The 20,793-nt window shown below is 46.9% G+C and overlaps 1 protein-coding gene across 1 annotated transcript in view; it reads right to left on the bottom strand.

Annotated features, from left to right (window-relative positions):
• Positions 1-20,793, bottom strand: part of LTN1 (listerin E3 ubiquitin protein ligase 1) — a 1,629,727-nt gene that overhangs the window by 399,628 nt on the left and 1,209,306 nt on the right. The window contains exon 22 of the mRNA XM_069636371.1: positions 10,320-10,533. Within this exon, the coding sequence (XP_069492472.1) occupies positions 10,320-10,533 (214 nt within the window). The remainder of the gene's footprint in view (positions 1-10,319; positions 10,534-20,793) is intronic.

The following is a 20,793-nucleotide window of genomic DNA, read 5'->3' as shown; positions in this document are numbered from 1 at the left end:
GAAGCAGAAGGGCAGGTTTGCCCATGTCTCTGATCTCATCAATTTGATTTTTTAGGTCCAGTAGGGCCGTTTCGGTGCCATGACCAGGACGGAAGCCGGATCGCCGGGTGCCTAGGATGTTGTTTGCTTCTTGGAATTCCTGGACTTGCAGATGGTATGCTGCTTTGTCCAGAATCTTAAGCAGGAAGGGTACGGTGGTCTGTAGTTATTGGGATTGGATGGATCAAGTGAGTTTTTTTTTTTTAGAAGGGGACAACCCCAGACTTTTTAGACTAGAAGGAACCGAGCCTGAGGCAAAGGATGCGTTGATGAACGCTGTAATGAACGGTACGAGCATGTCTGAGCACTCCTTGATCGGAGATGCTGGGCAGAAGTCTCCTTTGCACATGGGTGGTTTGATGTTATTAATGATAGCAGTGACTTCTGTCTCACTGACGTCTCTGAACGAGAAGAAAATTGTGTCGGTGGTCTGCTGGTTAGTGGTGGGTGATTGGGTAGTATTGGTGAGGAGTGGGTATTTTGTTTTGAAGAGTGACCAGCTTGTGGAGCATAGAAGGGGTTGGGGGGTCAGGAGTTTGGAACTCTCTGAAGATGGAGAATATTTCTTTACAGTTGGACTTGGCATTATTTATTCTGGTGCTGATTGAGTTAGCTTTGGTGAGATAGCTTTTTTATATGCATTAGACAGTTTGATAAACTCAAGTTTGTCTAAGGCAAGTTGGCTAGTTTGCCATTTTGCGAGGGCTGCATGTTCTTTGGTGCGTAGGGCTGAGAGTTCAGGTGTAAACCAGGTGTTCCCGTGTTTAGTGCATTTGGCTTTGCGAACCGTGAGGGGGGGATATGGCATCAATAGCTTCAGATAGAATGGTGTTGAGGGAGAGAGCCAAGGCCTCAGGATCTTTGGAAACGGTGCCTCAAGGGCTGGGAACTTCAGATAGGGTGCTAACCTGGTGAGGAGGCGAGCACTTCTCGTGGAGGCAGAGGGGTTAGGTATGGTGTTGGAATCTCGGACCTTTTGCTATGGAGAGCGGAATAGGATGAGGTGGTGGTCTGTCCATGGAAGAGGGAGGTTGGCTGTGACATCAGGAGCACAGTTGTGGTGGGCCATCCAATCGATAGTGTGGCCCTTGTTGCGAGTGGGGTTGGTGATGGAGTGTGAGAAGCCTAGTGTTTCTAATGCTTTAGCCAGGTTTTTGGCTGGGTGTCTTTGGAGTCGTGGAGCCCTTGGTTTAGATCGCCTGCCAGGATGACCTTGGAGGATGCTTTAAGGTTGCCTGAGACAAGGTGCACGATGGAGGAGCGGAAGTCAGCTAAGGGGCCAGATAGGCGATAAACAATGTGCAACGTGATGGTGCAGTTGTGTGAGGTGGTGATTTTTAGGGATAGGAGATCATAGTTGCACGAGTTAGAGTGGACAATTTTTTTTCGGATGTCAGTAGAATCTTTGGCTATGAGCGCAACTCTGCCTCCTTTAGTGAGAGGGCGGTCCAGGCAGAATATGGTGTAGCCTAGGGGGAGTGCTAATGCCAGAGCTGGGCCAGATGCTCCCTGCAGCCAGGTCTCAGTCACGGCACATATGTCTAGGTCGTGGGTAATGATTAAGTCATGTAGGTCTGCTCCGTGGGCCGGGATGGATCGAGCGTTGATGAGGGCGCATTTTAGATGCGTTTCCGTGGAAGCATGACTGGCGGTTGTGGTAGCAGTTTCCTGCCTGTGGGTTGTTGGGATGGTCAGTTTGTTCAGTGTTGAGGGCTTAAGAGGGACCGAAGGTGTGGTGGCTTGAGGCTAGAGTGAGCTCTGGTGTTGTGGATTAGATGTGATAAGGACTTTTGCTTTGAATCTCATAGCCCTGGAGCATAGCCTATGGTTGCGGCAGTAAGTGCTCAATGGTCGTGTTATGAGTGGGTGTATGAGGGTTCTTGTTTGAAGGCGAGTGTTGCGGTGAGCAAGGTCAGAGAGGGCTACCTTTGAGGGGCACATGATACTCAGAGCACCTAACTAACGCTCAGCACAAGGTTAAAGTGGGCAACCATTGAAAGGGCATTCAGTATGCTAGGAACAATAATCATAGATCTATATATAGGCTGTGTCATTAAAAGATTTACTGCCTGTGGGACCGGTACTCCGGGCATTCATACACGCATAGTAATGGAGTGTAATGGGTTATCCTAGGGGCATAGGTTATCTTAGGGACATAGGAACATTGCAGGGAGCACAATCAATTATTGCTAACATGTAGGTAGGGTGCACAATCAATTATTTTTCATAGGCATATAGGCAGGGTGCGTAGTCAATCATTGCTAACATATAGGCAGGTGCACAATCAATTATTTTTCATAGGCACATAGGCAGGGTGCGTAGACAATCAATGCTAACACATAGGTGTAGTCAATCAATGCTAACATATAGGCCTATGTGCCTATGAAAAATCTATTTTTCATAGGCACATAGGCAGGGCGTGTAGACAATCACTGCTAACACAAAGGCTGTGTGTGAAATCTATTATTGCAAACACGTGGGCAGGTTACAATCAATTTGCTAACACAGGGCTTGGAGTGCAGTCAGTTAGTGCTAACAGTATATATAATGTTGATACGCTACACGCCTAGTAAGGTAAGTAGCAGGCAAAGACTGGTATACCTCGGAATGAGTTGAGGCAGGTAGGCTGTGACTCGAAATCACTTGTGACGTAACGTAGTTGGGTTCGCTGAGGCTACGCAAAGGTTCCCATTAAAAGGCTGAGCAATAGGGCGGTAGTTAACAGCGGTTTGTGTTAAAATACGTCACATGTATGGGCAGGTGAACACCAATTATAATTTAGTGGGCAAGTAAGAGTACAAGGCAAGGGCGGTGGTAATGGTAAAATGATAGTCTTAACTACGAATGGATCATGATGTAGAGCAGTAGGTTTCCAGGCTAATCAGTGAGATTATCTCTAGGGAGAGTATGTATAGAAGTGGCAGCAATTAGCAGGGTAAGGTAGGCAACATGAGTTGAAAACTTCATTGGGGTAGTTGAGTCAGTACTGAAGAGCAGGATCATAGATGAAGTAGCCACAGTGTTCACAGTGGTCAATGACTGTCACTTGACTCGTTGCTCCCATCACATCTTTCAGCAGGCTTTTGAGGCCAGTCCAGTCCTGCAGGCTCCAAGTAATCGCGTGTCCCCAGCCTTCAGCCCTTCTTGCAAGGATCGGCTCCAGACCCAGCTCGCCAGCTCCAGATATTCAGATGCAGCTTTAAGAGGGGGTTGGGGGACCACCCGCCAACACGGGAGAGACCGACCATAGGATCTCATCCGTCTTGCGCACTCCCCAGCGTGGGCGCCCAGCACTCTCATTGCCCGCTGGTGCCTGGAGCAGCTGCCGGCGGTCTGTCCCTCAATGCAGGGACCGCTTCCCGGCCTCCTCTTACTCCTCTGCGCCCGCTATACGGGGCACACCTGGCATGTGGTCTTCCTTTCTCGCCCCACTCAGCGCAGTTTCTCACTGCCAGCCGGAGCAGCCGCCAGTGGTCTGTCCCTCACAGCATGTACCGCCTCCCGGCTTCCTTCCAATCCTCTGCACCGCACTATATGGGGCGCACTGGACGTGTGTTCTCCTTTTCTCGCCCCCACATAGCAGGGCTGCCAGTCCACAAGGTTACTGACGCCACAGGGGGAAGTTTAACCCAGTCTGCAGGGGAACTACGTCCCCTCCCCCTCTCTGACTTCACCACAAGGGCTCAGTTTGTCAGACGCTCAGAGTTCGTTGGAAGCGCCTTTCGGGCAGAGTCCAACATTCTCAAAGTTACTTCTGTCGTTGCCTCCAGCGCTGCCAGGACACCATCAACCATAGATGTTTTTGACCAGTCCTCGGCGGAGGTCCCCAGCTGTCGCCTCCTTCCACTTGCATGCTATTTAATGGCTCAAAGAAGGATGTTTTCTGACATTGCCGGGGCCGGAGCTCTAACTCAGATCGCCATTTCTCTTGCTGCTCAGCAGCGCCCCCAGCAGTTGGTGCATTCTAAATTGAATCTAAAGTATATTGTGGTACCACATAGATGTGTATATATTTACTATTATTAGGATAGTACTACCTGAGTACTAAATGTGTTATTTATCAATGTATATATTCCTCTGAACCTTATTTTATATAAAGGAACCATGTTATCACATACCATAGTGTGTGGTCATTCCTTTGTGGGGGATTGGGGATTCACTGTACTTAAGAACCACCTGCATCACCTCCCTCGAGTCTCAGCCTTGGTTGCTTATCCATTGCTACCACATAGAGAACCTTGGCTGGGATGCTCTGTGCCTCTACCCCAACTTTATAAGGGGCAGAAATACAGTTACCCCGTCCAGTCTTTACAGGGACCTCGCCCCCACCCCACCCCCCCCTTGCTTGAGGATGCAGAACATGGACATGGTGTTGTCAGTAAATATCTGCTCTCAGTTCCAGCAGATTGATGTGTAGCAGCTTCTCGTCTGGAGACGATATACCCCTTCAGTGTAATCTTGACAGGGGGCTCCCTAGTCTTCTATTGAAGTGTCTGTCGTGATGGTGGGCAGGTAGCTGGAAGGGACCACCAGTGAAGGTTGTGTCTGAACTCCCATGTCAGAGTGATGCGATCGTCCCAGGACCCTGACACCTGCACCCAACGAGCATCCAGGAATTACTGCAGAGGCCGTATGTGCAGCCTGCAATGAGTGATCAGAGGAATGCATAATGACATCATGCCCAACAGTGACTTGTAATTGCGGACAGACGTCGGAGCCCCGCTGAGATGATGCACTTTGGTGAGTAGTATGGACACCATCTTACAGTCTTGCGGTGAAGCATGGTTTTGGGAAACTGATTGAAAAGCTGAGGAGTTGGATGATGCGGGCTGCGTTTGCTGTTACAGTTTAAGACGGTATCCTTACCAGCCAGTCTAAGATATGGATGCGCCCCTAACGCAGGTGCGCCATCACTGGAGCAAGGCGTTTGGTAAAGACCTGCGGGGCGAACTAAGGCCAAAGAGTAAAGCCTAAAAATGGTAGTGCACCCCAGCCACTACGAACCACAGTAAGCTTGGGTATTAGCGGTGAACAGGGATGTGAAGTATGCGTCCTCAAGATCCAGGGATGGCAGGAAGTCTCCCTGCTGTAGTTGAGACAGGACCTATTGTATCCTCACCATATAAATGTTTGCACTTTGAAGAATTTGTTGAGTAGCCTTGAATCTAATATGGGCCCTCCAACCACCTGATTTGATGTGCAATGTCTTTTTCCTTACCAGGAAACAGCGTGAGTAGACTAGAATGGTTTCATTTCATTTTATTACTTTTGCCAAAGGAGCTGAACAATACAAAATTATAAAAAAGCAGTACAATTCATCATTGTAACATATCAACATAAGTACAAGTAACATCAGAAGACAGATAAACCAGGGAGTTCAAAAGAAGATAGGAGATAGGTTTTGAAGTTTGACTGAAAGATACAAAGAGATGAGGTGGAACAAAGTGAAAGGGTAAGAGAGTTAGTGTGTTTGGGGGCCAGAAGAGTAAAAGAATGTAAACGGGAAGAAGCACAGGGAGGTTTAGGAACAGTTAGAAGAAATACATTCTGAGATCTTAAGGGGCGCGAAGGGACAGAGAAAGAGAGTAAAGCGGAAAAATAGAGGGGGCCAGACCATGAGTACATTTGAAAACAATCGAAAGAAAGTGGTAAAGACGACGAGATTCGAGAGGGGGTAATTAAATTGAAAGTAGGGAAAGTGTAATGGAGGGGGTAAAGAAAAAAGGAGACGAATGGAGGAATTATAAACTGAACAAAGAGGAAGAAGGTGGGAAGCAGGAAGACCAAGCAATAAAGATGAACAATAGTCAATACGGGAAAAAGCAAGTGCGAAAAGAAGATGTTTCATAGCATGAAAAGAAAGATAGGGGCGAGCACGACGAATGTTAAAAAGTGCATAGGGACAAGAGCTGCCAAAAGAAGAAATCTCGAGAGAGAAGGATCAAAGATAACACCCATGTAGAGGGTGAGAAGGGAAGAGACGATGGGGGGAAAGAAGAGAGAGGGGGAAGGGGTAGGAGAAATAGAAGAGGCAGGAAAGAACAGAACCTCAATTTTAGAAGGATTAAGATGAAGAAAATGAGAAGCCATCCAGTTTTGTACGGGAGAAAGACAGTTTGAAACAGTAGAGTGGAGAGCAGAATCAAAGGAAGAAAAAGAGAAAGATCTGGGTGTCATCAGCATACAGATGAAAAGAAAGATGCAAGGAGGAGATAAGGGTAGAAAGAGGAGCAGTGTAAAGAGAGAAAAGAATAGGCCTGAGTACCAAGCCTTGAGGGACACCATATAGAAGAGGGAGTGAGGGAGAAGAGTGACCAGCTCAGGTTATGGAACAGGACCGTAGAGGGAGAGAGACGGTGTAATGGCAATGGTGGGAAAATGTTTACAGGTCTTGGAGGGAGGCACAGGCATCAGCAATAGATGACAATAAATGGGCAAAGCATATACATGCTACGACCTGCAAGCAACAGGGGCGATCTCACTGTTTTCAAGGCACTTCTGGATCTAGTCCGACACCAGACCAAAGAAATGGCACGAGGTTGAAAAGCCTATGAAGGTGGTACCAAGAAGGCTAAGGATGGTGGTAGCTCCAAAGTCCCAGGCAGGGGACAAGGCACAGACAGCCAAGGATGGCAGGCAGAGCATGCATTTTCGCTGTGATCTATGAACTGCAGGGTCACTTCTTGATGTGATGGTCGCGTGCCTGTACAAGGCGCGAGGGGAGGGCAAGCCTAGCAAAAAGGTGACTAAGATGGCACAAGAGATGACAGTTCCAGAAATTCATGAAAAATGCAAGCAAAAACTATCTGTAGACACCACCCCAAGCCACTAGCTACGGGGAGGGGATGGAGGGAGGGGCAGAGGTCAAGCTACAAAACTGGATGAACAAGGGGCCCAAAAGCAAACTGCTCGCATTCACCCCCTGTGCCCTACCTCCCCCAGAACCTCACCTAGACCCAAGCTAGCATACACTTGGGAAGAGGAAAAAAAAAGGTGGGAGGGGGCTACACACAAATGTGTAATAGTGGGAAATAGAGGCGATAAGTATGGTCACAGAAAGGCAGCAGGGAAGGCTTGAATTAACATTGGAGATAAGCCTACTGCAGGTGTCACACCAAGCCATCAGGTAACATCCACCTGATCATCACCTACTCCTTAGCTCTTTCCCCCTGATAAGTTCCCTGAACACACCTTGCCCGCACTTGTCAGCTAGAGTGAGTCGTGCTCGGAGCCTACTGCCCCCTGCAGTTGTAAGGCTCATAAGAGGCTCACAAAAGATTGATGCGGATGTAGGGGTTCTGGGGCTCCAAGGCTCTTGCAGATGTAGCACTATCCATCTGTTGAAGCGCAGCAGCCAGAGCACAAAAACAGCAGCACCAGAGGCCATGGTATGCATTGCTTCGTTCTATCCTTGGACGTCTTCCGACACTGTACTGGTGGAGTTAGAAAACGCTAGAGTAGCAGACCCATCAGCGTGAGAGTCAGCGTCAAGCCGCACTGTACTCGGATGCCAAATCAATTGAGCAGCCGCCTCTGATGCTACCAGTATAGTTTTGTCTTCAACACTCTTTCGACCACCCCTTTGGACAGAAATGCCTGCACCTCTTGTAGTAGCAGATGGCAGAGTTTTTCTGGTTTACTTACGGGTGGAATGTCTGGTGGAATGCTCATGAATTTCAAGGAGTGGCCCTGCTGGAGAAAGCAGAATACCCATTCGTCAGATGTGATTGTCTTCCATTCACTGACAAATTCTGATAGTCTTCCTCCCACTGGATTGCTGAAGTAGGAGGGTTCGACCCAGGCCGGTTCATGGCTGGTTACTTGACTGGCCCCTGGACTAGGAAGAGCCACGGTGGTGCGTTGCGCCTCGATATGACTGAGACTTCCTTCTATACTGATTGACTGATGAATATGCCGGCTCCTTGGAAGAGGATTGGTAAGAAGGACGGTTGCCCTGTGAAGTCCCGCTAAAACATCCCTTTCCTGTGCCAAAGGACTGACGTCACCTTTGCTGCAGCATGCCTAGGGGACGAGCAGTCTCAATGTCCGACTTGATAGAGAGTAAGGTTTCGTCAACCTACTTCCCAAAAAGATCAATGCCATCAAACGATTACTTTAGCCTGCACCTCTGGTCTAAAATCGGTTGCCTTGAGTCAACCCTGTCGGCGAAGCGCTGCTACATTTTCCTAGCCCGGCTATTTCTCTAGCCGGACTTGGCCTCCTGACAGGTGAAGCAAGGCGTGATGGTGGTCTGACAGGTTCCCATGGAGAATCAGGGTCGGACATAATAGCCTCCTCAGCGCCTTCATCTGAGGAAGATAGACTTGGTTCCTCCACCACTATTGCTGGTTGGGTCGGCAACCAATCCCTAGTATGGGGTGTGAGGGGTGGGGAAGAGCCGCCAGCGCAGACACAGTAGAGGTAGTAGTTGACAACGAGGTGCAGGCACTGATGGGGCGATGTTTGAGATCGCTTTCGGTGCAGTCGCCGGTTTTGTCGTTGACGGGATTGTGAAAGACTTCTTCGACGCCGTTGGTGCGGTACATGTTGACGGTGTAGTTGTGGATGCAGTCGTCGACGAAGTAGTAGTCGGCTTGATCGGTCGTTGACGATTTTGTCATTGGCCGAGAAATCGTCGACGGGGTAGCTGGTCTCTGTGTCAAAGAAGTCGAGAACGACTTGGTTGTAGACTGTGCTGTGATTGACTGTTTAATGGTGGATGACAAAGACTGTATAACAGCTTTTGGAAGCTGAGCCGTCTTGGTAGATTTAAACGGAATTGGCTCCACTGATCGGGGGAAAGGGACTGGCATGCCCTTATCCTTAGGAACAGCTGAGGCACTGACCTTAGGCGGAGAGGATCTATCCGCCCTCTTGTGAGACAGTTTTGGTCAGTCTCGGGCAGTCTCCCGGTGTGCCTTTTTCCTGCTGCTGGAGGACTCTTCGCGCGACCAAGCCATCTTACTGGAGGTGGTTCACTAGGGCCATCTTGCCCTGCCAAAGCGAGGCATAGCTCTGTACAAAAGGAGAGTCAGAGGCCTCACCAGCCTCATCGAGCCATGTGACCATACGTCAATGTCGATCACGGAGAGTCTTAATAGAAAAAGACTGCCAAATCTTGCATTCCTCTATGATATGATGCGGATGTAAGCAGCACAAACAATCGTCGCGTAGATCTTCAATACAGGCGTTTTTCAGGCCGCAGTGAGAACAGGCCTTGAAAAGACTCTTCCTTCTGGTCTCAGCCATGAGGTAGGCCCAAGGTGCAGACTATTGCATCCTACTGTAAACGTGGCAGGGAACAAGTTGTCAGGCTCTTTACCATTCCTATTTGCGATGGTTGTCAATGGGTCATCGAAAGATGGATTTATCTTTGTTAAATATGTCTTAATGAAATAATATTTTACAGATATAAGTAGAGACATATTTGAGAACTCACAACACGAATGTGCAGTAAAAAAAACAGAAGATGGAGACAGGGACAGAGCTAAGGGAGATGTTCCTATTGGCTGTGGGCAGTATGGCCTAAAAGTGACTATATTAGAGCACAAAAGTGACAGAAAGTTGCAGTTTAAGTTTAAACTGCTCTAAGCTACTGAGGATTCCCAGCCTGGCGATGGGAAATATTAACAGCATGTGATCTATGAAAGATCCAATGCTGTAGAAATTAGACCACTTCACACAGAAAATCTGTTCCTATCTGCGGGTTGGGAGATAGGACATAATGGACAGTAGAATATTGAAAAGTGAGTTTAATGGGATTTGTTTGGGTTGCCTCGGGCAGGAGCCTGCCATTTTTACCTTATAGAATACTCTATTGGAACTTTTCAAAGATGGTTGAAATTTAAGATAGCGGTTGCTTTGGGTTTCCCCATTTCTTTGTTGATTTGCTTAACCTCCTAACCCAAAATAAAAACAAATGAATCCACTTCTGCATGCAATGTACTTACTGTGTACAGAATTTGTCAAATATTGGTCTAACAATTCTTGCGGTACATGTGTAAAAACCTCAAAACTGCAAAAATGTGACATTCTTTTTACAAACACTGCCCACCCGAGTTTTAACTCCTCCCTGTCAACCACCACACAAATCCTAATCATATGAAGCAACAAATACCAAATTCATTATTGGCAAAATTATAAGAAACCAAAAAAATGTGCTTATTGTAACATTAATGCCTTATATGTACAAAACAAAGACGACCAAGGAACATACAGACAAGTAATCCACTCTACTATTCTAATCGGTGCTCATTAATTCCACATGGTCATATAAATACCTGCAATTTTTACCATCAGTGGTAAAAGTAAACTGTGAATGCCCTCAGAAAAGAATAATTTCCATTCGCTGAGAAGGTTTACAGGAAGCTTTTCAGCACGGGCAGGAGTCAAATCTTGGAAATAGGTGGTAAGCGTTGATGCCAAACAACAGCTTGTTCCGGCAAGAAGTTGAATGAGAGGAATATGATAGAGTTCTGAGTTTTCACTGATAGTCTGAAAAAAATTGTATTTGTTATTAGAAGAAGAAACATTTATCCTTGTTCTTTTGATTATCTTATTAGACAATGGTCCAAACCTTTTGTTCAATTATGTGCACCTTCAAATGTGCGATTATAAGCTATAAATATTTAATTGTGTTAATTCCATAGAAGCATCATAATAAATCAAGATAAGATACATTACCAGACATCACCGTTGAATATTCCCATGAGCATGGAGAATGCTCTTGTTAGTTCAAAAGGGCTCACCTATCACAGAGTACACCCAAGACACATCAGATGCTGGGCCAAACAAACGGCACAAAGAAAGATTTTCAAACAATAATTGTCATGGAGTGGTACTGATTGCTATCATTTGAGTACTTGGTATCTCATGGATTAATGGCAATTAATAATATCCATCAGGAAATCTACCATTTACGTGAATTTGAATTAGACTGTCGTGTTGCGGCCAGAACCCCGGCTCCAGCTTTCTGGGAGGGTTACTATAGATAGGCTACTGAACTTCATAGACGGAGATGTTATACTCCAGAAGGCTAGGAGACGTGGGCAGATCATGGTTGGTGCCTCCACACTGTTGCTATTTTCAGCCTTTACGCGTGAGGTCCAGAGACTACGACAGTCCTTTGAAGGGGTGAAGTGACAACGAGAAAGCGGGCCAGTCTATTCATGTTACTCTTTCGGCCAAGTTGAAGGTGATTAACAAAGGAAGATCCTGGTTCTTCAATTCCCCAAGGGACGCCTTGGTCAGGCTGGAGAGAAGTATGGTTCCCACTCTCACCAGCTCAGTGAGGCATGGGACAGTGAATGGAAGGAGTGGCACTCGGGTCGTAGAAGGGGTGTGGGGGGTGCTAGGTGACCCAGATGGAACTTTCAACCCCTTTTGTCAGGGTGGCGAAGGCACGACTCTAAGGATGGTCGGATCAGAAGACCATACTTGACGAATCCATGCTAAGGCCTACAGTTAACACTGGTATGTGAGATTGAATCAAGTGGGGATTGCTTAAATCTAGTTTGAACTATGTTGCCAGTAGTGTGCAAGGATCATGGGGATGCAGGGTTAATGCAGGACACAGGGGTTTCGGATTGCAGGGAGCACAAGGAGCTGGACTAGAGGGAGCAGATGGGCTTCTTTTTTTGGGGTTGGGGGTTTAACAGGCACTTGGAAAATAGAGAGGGCACTTCCTACATTTGCTCCCTGGGTGCCAGGTGGACCTACTTGCTGGTCCATTTGGCTTTTAAAAAAAATCTGGTTAAGCAGTTACCTTGTTAAGGGGTTGGGGGAGGTCCAGGGGGTGGGTGATGCTTCTTGAGGTTGGAAGTATGGGGAGGCGGGTAAAGTATGGAGGGCGGGGCCAGAGACAGGAAGCTTTGGCTCTATAGGCATCTGATATCATGGCCAGGGGAGCACAACAGTCAATCATTCATCATCCCTGCAATGATTCTCAGGAAGGCGTCATGGGAGGAAGACAGGTGACCACCTGCCACCCCCAGCAACATGCTTCGGCGTTAGACAAACGCAAACAGAGATACTTCGGAATTGAATGGGGGAAGCTATGACAATGAGGTACATGTCCTGGAAAGTGAATAGTTTGGGGTAAAGGGCAAGAGGATAGCCGTGGTGCCACTTCTGAGGCACCACGGGCCGGATGCTATGTTACAGGAAACGCATTTGGAGGGCAACAACTCAATTTCTGGCAAAAGGTGTCTACTCTAGGGTGTTTCATGTGGGATTTCCAAGGGCCTCTAGAGGTGTGGCAATTATGGTTAAACAATCCTGGGAGACACCAGAAGTATTATACCAGGTACATGGGGGGTGGGGGGTGTGGAGGAGGCGATACATTGGTGTGATAGCTAGAGTGGCCCAGGACTTCATCACTTTGATTAATGTTTACGCTAGCCCCCGGTTAAGGAAGAGCTCTTGAAGGAGGTGAGATATTGAATCCTCGGGTCAGAGACACTCTCCTTATAGTAGCGGTTTTTAACAACACAATGCACATAGTAAGGGGAAAATTGGCAACTGTGGGATTCATGGGGAGGCAACCCACAAAGTTACACAAGTGGACACTGTCTAGGCCTGACAGATATTTGGAGGGGGAGACACCCAAGCATGGAAAGCTTTCCAATCCACCCTTTGGCCCACGGCTCTCATCAAGCATTGATTTTTTTTTACCACCAGTGAACATGTCGATAGAATTAAAACCAGTGGAGTAGCTTGCAAGGGTTCTTTTAGATCACTCGCTGTTGTTGATGAGTGGAGACTGGGCAAAAAATAAACAAGGGATTTGGCGTCTGAACGATTACCATTTGTCAACAGGAGTGGGAGACACTCGAGGCAAAGCCAACAACAACTACTTTCAGGAAAATGAAGGCTAGGTCAACAGTGCAGTGATCATGTGGGAGGCCTATAAGACAGCTCTCAGGGGAACAGCCAAGTCAGATGTTAAAAAAAGGGAGAGGGAAAGAATTAAAGAGGCAGAGGCCCGGGTCACAGAGTTGGAGGAAAAGTGTAAAGGGAACAACATGGAACAGTGAAACAGGAAACTGAGGATCGCCAAGGACAGTGCGACGAAGCGCAAGGCGTTGTCACTCCGAAAGGGGGAGGAACCCCTTTTTAGCATGATACCCTGGGAACGAAGCAGTAACCCCACCAATCATCTGACTCTAGACCCCCTTCCTACAACAATGACTTCTTAATGAGGTAATGAATTATTGTCACCCCCACATTCCCCTAGTAAGTATTAAGACGAGGAAGAATAGTTCTTTAAGTGAAGATACCTTTCCCAGTACTGTAACAAGGAGGCTCTCCATTGAACCAAAGGGGAACTGAAAGATTAGTACTAGGACGATGAGTGGAGGCATAGAGTGCTCTTGAGATCCGTTTTGAGTGGTCTAGTTGTTGCCAGCTGCTCATTGGTCCAAGGGGATTATAAATAGAGGAGGGAAACCAGGAAGTGTTGTCAAGACCTCCCTGGAGGAACTGCAAGTGCAACTGGCAGGTGAACAGAAGGAAGCTGGCTGACTGGGACACTGAGGTGAGAACGCACTAGAGGGACCCAGAATGGAAAGACCATTTACCCAGTGCACAAGCAGAACCTCCTGGTGTTCCTAAAAGGGAGGAGGACGCGGGAAGGAAGTCCTGCGACCCCAGGAAGGTGCTGACAGTGCTGAACTGCAACAAGCCATCAGACGACCATGAGGACTGGTGGGGCCCCACAGCTGACCTCAGGTGCCAAGCAAGACCCAAAACCACTGTAGACCAAGCAAACGGCTATGCTGGTTGTCGGGAAGGCGCTAGCCCCCAAAGTAGTGCTGAAGAAGTAGAAGCAGCAGAAGTACAAGCAGTAGAAGACATTTGTGAAACCCAGAGAAGGCGAATATGGGTCTCGCACCCATATGAAGAGTGCATCGTGCTGAATCTTCATAGTGACAGTACTTGGCAGGTTAGCGCACCAGGTTGGCGGTGATCCCAGCAGCAGTAGATTGACCAAGGGAGGGGAGTCACTCTCCCTTGTGTTAAAACCTTTGGGAAATAAGCCAAGAGGAGGTAGCCATTCTCTTGATCAGTTTATGTTTATTCATTTATATTGCGCGCCAGACCCGAAGATATGAGGGCGCAGGAGCAGCAAGGTTATTCTCTGCTTGGTTACAGTGCTGTACAGTAATTTACAGTGTGAACATAGGTTGATACAGTTGCGATGGATGCAGTAATATACAGTTTACAGGTATACATAATTACATGATTAGTAAAGGCGAGGTCAGTTATTGGTCATTATTCTTTACGCCTAAAGTGGGGAAAGGTTTGAGGTGTCCTAAGGGAGGTTGGTAAAGAGTTCCAGTGTTAGGGTACTTTCACCTGGAAGCTGTTACCGCCCATTTTGGTTCGATTGAATCTGGGACCTCTAAGTAAGTTGGCATTGGTGGATCTGGTGGGCCTGTTAGGAGTGTATCTTTTTATTGTGTCTGCTAAGTAGCAAAGGGCTGCATTATTGAGGCATTTGTGTGTTAAGGAGGCTACTTTGAGCAGGATTTTGTCGGTGGTGGTAAACCAATTGTGAGTTCTCCTGATGTTAGAGATGTGTTCTCTCTTGGGGATGCTGAGCGCTGCTCTGAGAACATTGTTTTGTAGGGTCTGGATTTTATTGGTTACCTGTTTGTTGGCTCCTACGTAGAGGGCGTTACAATAGTCCAGTTTTGATAACACAAGGGCTCTGACTAAGGTAATGCAGTTCTGAGTGGATAGGAAAGGTTTGGCTGCTCTTATAAGCTTATATGTGTAGGCTGTCGAGGTGGCCATGGAGCTAACCTGTTTATGGAAGGAGAGGGCAGAGTCTAGGTAGATTCCTAGGGTTTTCACTTCTTTAGATACCTTGATGGGATTGCTGTCTATAATGAAGCTGGTGTAGTTATGGTCCAGTTTATTTAGATTGTGGGTGGATCCGAGGATGAGTTCAGTCTTTTCATCATTCAGGCATAGACTGTGGGAGGCCATCCATGCCTGGATGATGAGGTATACCCTGTTCACCAAGGCCAAATCCTTGTTGTAATCTCCAGTCAACGGGATGAGGACCTGGGTATCATCGGCGTAATTAGTGTAGGTGATACCCAGACCGTCAAGATCATCAAACCAGTGATTATTCGTGAGAGTTAAAAGCCCCCCATTGAAAAATCAGAGGGCACGACAGTCTGGGAGTAAGGCGGTCTTTATGAACTTTTGTGTGGCTACAAACCAGGGGAAGGGAATCGCCCCGCCTGGTTTAACTGGAACTTTAAGACTTGGAGAACTGTCAGGAGGAGGGAGGCACTCCTGAACTTTAGTTTTGGATCTCCTTTTGGCACTGTGTTTTTTGGAACTTTGTTTTCCACAGAGAAATCCCTTTTTTCAAATTATCCTGAGTTACGAGTGTAAGGGACGGAAATAGGTTTGAACATGGGACGGATTTGGACATCCCGACGAGGACACTTAGTTTTGGTTCAGGTAGGTAAAACCCTCTTAGCTTTAGGGCAAGCTAGACATTTCCCCCAACCCCTTTTTACTTTCAATAAAAGTATGTATCAATCAAAATGCCACCTTTGTGTCTGCCTCATGCTTCTTACCCTTTACAACAGGCACAGAGTGATTTCCCTTGATGAAAGAAAACCTTAAATCTGGCTAAGGGCCAAGTAGAGGAAGGGTGTACCAGCAGGCGGGTAATTGTGGAAAATGATTAGCCTGGCTTGCGAGACAGGAGGACAGCGTTAGACGGGTGACCGCCATCAGGGACAACTCTGGGGCTCTACACGTCAATGATCAGGAAGTTGCAGACTTTTTCACAATTTTCTAATCAAGAACCAAGAGGAGAGCAGACAGAGATGGTCTCCTATGTGGAGGCTCTCCCCCTGAATAGGCTGTTGGCGACCCAGAGAGAGGCCTTCGAAGCAGACCTGGAGTTGTCTCAAAATCAAAACGTAGCTCACAGCAATAACCAAAACCCTAGGTCCCAATGGTCTTCATTCTGAACTGTGGAAACTCCAATGGGAAAAAGATGAGCAGCCACTCGTTGCCCCGGTTTTAAGAAAGTAGAGATGAGGTGAGACTACCACTGGATTTTAGGGAAAGCAGTATTACAGTAATCCTGAAATAGGGATGATGCTGCAAGTCCTATAGGCCAATCTCTCTTCTTGATGGGGAGGTTAAAATTCTGCAAAGGCATTGGCCAACAGATTACTAACTGTCCTCCCTCACTTGATTCACCAAATTCAAAATGATTTTATGCCAGGACGGTCTACTCTTCTGAATCTGTGCCGGCTTCTCAGTGTTCTTTCAGCCGCAGAATGGTTACCCAGTGAAAACAATGCAATTCTGTCCCTTGATTTGTTCAAGGCCTTTGACTCGATTGATTGGAGTTACCTCTGGGTAGTTCTAGCGAGATTGGGCCTTGGGCCAACATTTAGTAGCTGGGCGAAGTTACTTTACGGGTCTCCGACAGCTTGGGTGTCTCTTGTGTCCCTTCCCACTTCAGAAGGGTAGGCAACAGGGCTGTCCCATTTACCCGCTCCTATTTCCTCTCTTGATTTAACTGCTGGCTGAAGCAGTGAGAAGTAATCGACGACTCACATGTTTTGAATAGCCAAGAGGCCACATGTGCAAGTTCTCCCTGTTTGCGGATATCCTCCTTTTACTGAGCAATATGGAGGCTTCGGTACCAAGGGCAGGGGAACCATTTCATGAGTTCACTTATAGTGGGCCTCAAGGTCAGCTGGGGGGAAGTCCATATATTACAAACTTACTGGGGGAAATGGAGGCCAATACTTGGGTTTCACGATTACCTGGGAGGAGGAGTTCTGTTTGAACTGTGATTCAATACTCCTCAGTTTCCTTAAGGACATCAAAAGGTGGGCTGGACTCTCGCTGCTGCTATTGAGCAAGGTAGCACTCTTTAACTTGAGTTTCCCAAATAATGTCATGCAGGCAGCTCCTGTTGAAGAATTCGAAAAACATTGTGAAGGGGGAGTGAACCTCCCAAATTTGAGGAAATACTTCTAGGCCATCCTGCTCGTAGCAGCGAATGACTGGCTGTTCCTTGAAGAGGAACAATGGGTGAAACAATGGGTGGGACTATTTATGACCCGGCAGGAAGGCTTGTACTTTGAGGTTCCTATAGCCGAAAGTCCAATAATACTGGCGAAGATCTGTGCCTCAAATTCAAGCTAGTCTCTTTTGTGAAGGCATTAAGTGAGACCCTTTATTATTTACATGCAATAGGGATACTATCCGCAGTGAAAAACCTGTGCAGAGTGATGAACTGTAAAGGTCATCGGCCTTGGTCTGTGTGCTAAAGGTAGAAATGGATTCCTTGAAGGAGGTGTTGCACTTGGATGATCTTATTTTAGCACCTCATAATTCCCACTCCTGTATTGATGTGTTCCTCATCTTAAAGGAGTTGGTTTACATAGCATTACTGACAATGAAAAGGGGCATAGTGATCTGTCCAGGCCGATACGGTCATCAATGTGGTGTTAAAGGAAGTCCCATAAATGTATTGGGAGAAAAAACTTGTTACGCATGTGAAAGTAGCCTTCAAACCGTACATCAGGGAAAATGAGGGGTTGGTTGAGGACACTGAGTTTTTTCAATATCTCATGGCTTGTGGAGTGATTATATCTTTCACCTCTGTGATGAAGTAGAGTTGAGAGAGGGAACAGGTCCTGCTAGAGAATGGTTTGCCATTGGCCATGGATAATTTTGCTACCTTGGACTTGCTGGAATCCTAGGCTGAGTTTTTTTCTGGGAGCTGTGCTCTGAATCAGAATCGAACCCTTCAGGACGTGAAAGCATTTTACAACACGCATCAATTCTTTGACAAACATGGGGATAAAAGCAGGAAACTCCTGGTGGACAGATTAAGAAAAGATAAGGTGGGTGTTTCCAAGATGGTGGAATGAGCAGAAGTGCCAGAGTCTGATGATCTTTCTCATACTCCTGAAACATACAGAAAACTGATCCAAAATGCTCACATGGCAGTTCCTGCACTGGAATATTTCTCCAGAGTGAGACACCACTTTCAAACACCACAGAGTTGCAGCCGCACGCTTAGCCAGCAGATGGATATTCAGTGTATTTGTTAATAAAAGTACTGTGCTTTTCCGGTGAGGGCCAGTAACTATCTAACCGTGCCCATGCTTTACACATGGATCGCACCAGCTGGAGCGATCATCAGAAAAACAAGTATGAGGCCTGCTCTAACAGGTGGAACGAGAAGAATACTGGAATAGACCTGGAGGCCAAGGTCCAAGAGGTAGAGTCTAGGGTGCCCGGAAGGGGAATAATAATCGACTGCAGCCCCCATTCACAGCGCATACAGAGCAGCGATATTGGTGTTGCCAGTGCTGCAATGAACAGGTTCTGCTGCATGGCACTGTGGTTAAAAAGAGGAATCCCTATCACGATTTGAGGCTGGCTGACTTAACAGCTTCTGCATAATCTAAAAGCGAAAGTTGCTAATATTCTTGGAGGCGACAGTACACAAAGGCTGTGTGGAGGATAAGCAGGAGGGTCTTTTAAGACCAATACAATGCCCCAGTGACTCCCATCAGCCAAGTTATAAGAACTAGAAAGTGGGGAGTGTGAGAAACCAGATGGTGTCTCACCAGCTAGCACCCGGGGATCGATCTCGATCTCTCTCTCCCGCCATCGCCTTTGGATCCAGACCCTGGGGGTGGACCAGTGTGGGAGGATCACCTGGGCGAGTGATCGCCTGGGAGTGGGACACCTGATGGCGAGATGTGATAACTTCCCCCCTGCAATACCTTTACCCCCATCCTACCAGGTAGTATACCTGGGAACTTTACCTGCCCCCTTCCCTATATGAACACTTTCCCACAGACAGCACGCTCTGGGAGAAAACAGACCCATACCCAAGCAATGCACCAGACATGTCTCACTGCTATGTCAGGCAAAGTCAGTCATTTGCTTTTAACAACTCACACATGACTTCCATTAAACTTGCCCACATGGATAGCAGCGTTTTCCAGGCAACAGCTGAACGAGGAGAGAAATGCGGCAAACCGAGAAGGGAAAAAAAGTGGAGGGAGATACCATTGACCATGTCAGCGAGAAACCGTTACTTTCCAGAAGTCTTCAGATTAAAAGGCATAAGACCAGAAAAACCAGACTGAAGAATCCTGCATGGTGTGTCGGAGATACCCAGGGCCCTCCTGCATGACTGGCCGAGTCAGAGAGGAGCAGCAGCCGCTGTGGTAGCGTCCTGGGCTCCAGGATCAAAGCAGCGCCAGAGAAATCAACACAGCCGGTGAGACTGATACAAGACCGGTCTGTGTTGAAGTCAAGTTTGCAACGGCAACATTGTATTAAAAGCAAAGAATAGTAACGCGTGATGAAAGACGCAAGTAAAGCTCAATTTCTAACGGATGTTTGAACTTTAATGTGAATCAGAGAAGGTATAATACAAAGTAACAGAGTGGTCCGGCACCGCGGGTGTGCTCAATCGAAGGTCTCCAGCCAAGAAGTGGCAGAAGCGAAAGTAAAGTTTAAAGGTGAAACTTATGAATAAAGTGAATGGAAGTGGTCCTGCAACAGTTTAAGCAAAACCCATCGCACAGTGGAAAGTCTTTGATTTTTGATATACAGTGGAAAGCAAGGAATGTGAGATTACAAGGTCCGAGACCGGCCGAGGGAGACCTATTGTGAACTTGTGTTTAAATGGGTCCGAGCACGGTTTAGGGAGACCCGTGATGAACAGTAAACCCGAGAAATGGTGAATGTGAAAAACCTGATGAAAAAGGAACTTTGGCATTGGTTTGTAAATCCAGGCACTATGCAAATAAGAAACTTTTATTGGGAAATAGATTTTGGGGCAGAACGTCGGATATCTATGTTTTGAACTGCCTCCTCATGCTAGAGAAGCCAGAGTGTGTGCGAAGCTCAAGTGTGCCACCTTGTCCCGTGCTGAAAACGTGAGGAAGGAAAGCTAACTGCTCAACTATCCTGACATATTTCTTGAACACTTTTCTTTTGCATACATCATTTTCCCACACTATTTGTTCCTGGAGTTAAGGATTTGCAATAGTTTTTTTTTTAGTATAGGCCCTTTTATTTTGATAGAGACTACACTAGGGCTGCGTTATTTATTATTTGATGGTCGTAGCTTTCTCCCATCTTTAGATTTAGGGTTAGATAGGCGTTCAAAAAACCCATTGAAGTTCAATAAACACCCTTGAATTGTGTTCACTTGTGTCTGTCTTCACTGTTTGATACCATGACTTCCTTACAGGAGGCTGTGGGGTCTGAACTCCAGGGGTCATGAAACATCTTCAATAAGGGTCTCGTAAACCACTTTTACAAGAACCTGCAGGAAACTAACTTTAAATGGAGTGGAAGAAATGCAAGGACCCACCGTTTAAGGCGCATTGGCAGAAGGGAATATGCCATTGTTAGTAGATCCAAGAGTGGGTAGGATAACCCTTCCACTTTGAAAGGAAAATGGGAGGCCATTATGATGAGAACCACTAAGGGCATATGCATGAAAGCTTTCCTACAGGCATTGAAGACCTCATCTATAAACCGTTTAGATTCGGCAACCCAGATTCAGCAGCCCACATAATGGGCGAACAGTCAGTGAGAGTGGGAACTTTCAGAGGAGAGGCTGTTTTAATTGAAGAACTGCCGATTCAGACTCAGCAGACACTGAAAGATGAAGTAAAAGACGCTTTGAAATCAGAAATGGCAGTGGCAAGAACAGGTGTGACGGCAGCA

The sequence above is a fragment of the Ambystoma mexicanum genome, chromosome 7p (genome assembly GCF_040938575.1).
Source record: "Ambystoma mexicanum isolate Mex_15411 chromosome 7p, UKY_AmexF1_1, whole genome shotgun sequence".
NCBI classification, from domain to species: domain Eukaryota; kingdom Metazoa; phylum Chordata; class Amphibia; order Caudata; family Ambystomatidae; genus Ambystoma; species Ambystoma mexicanum.
Note: the sequence above shows the minus strand (reverse complement) of the source record. Positions and strands in the feature narration are given on the sequence as shown.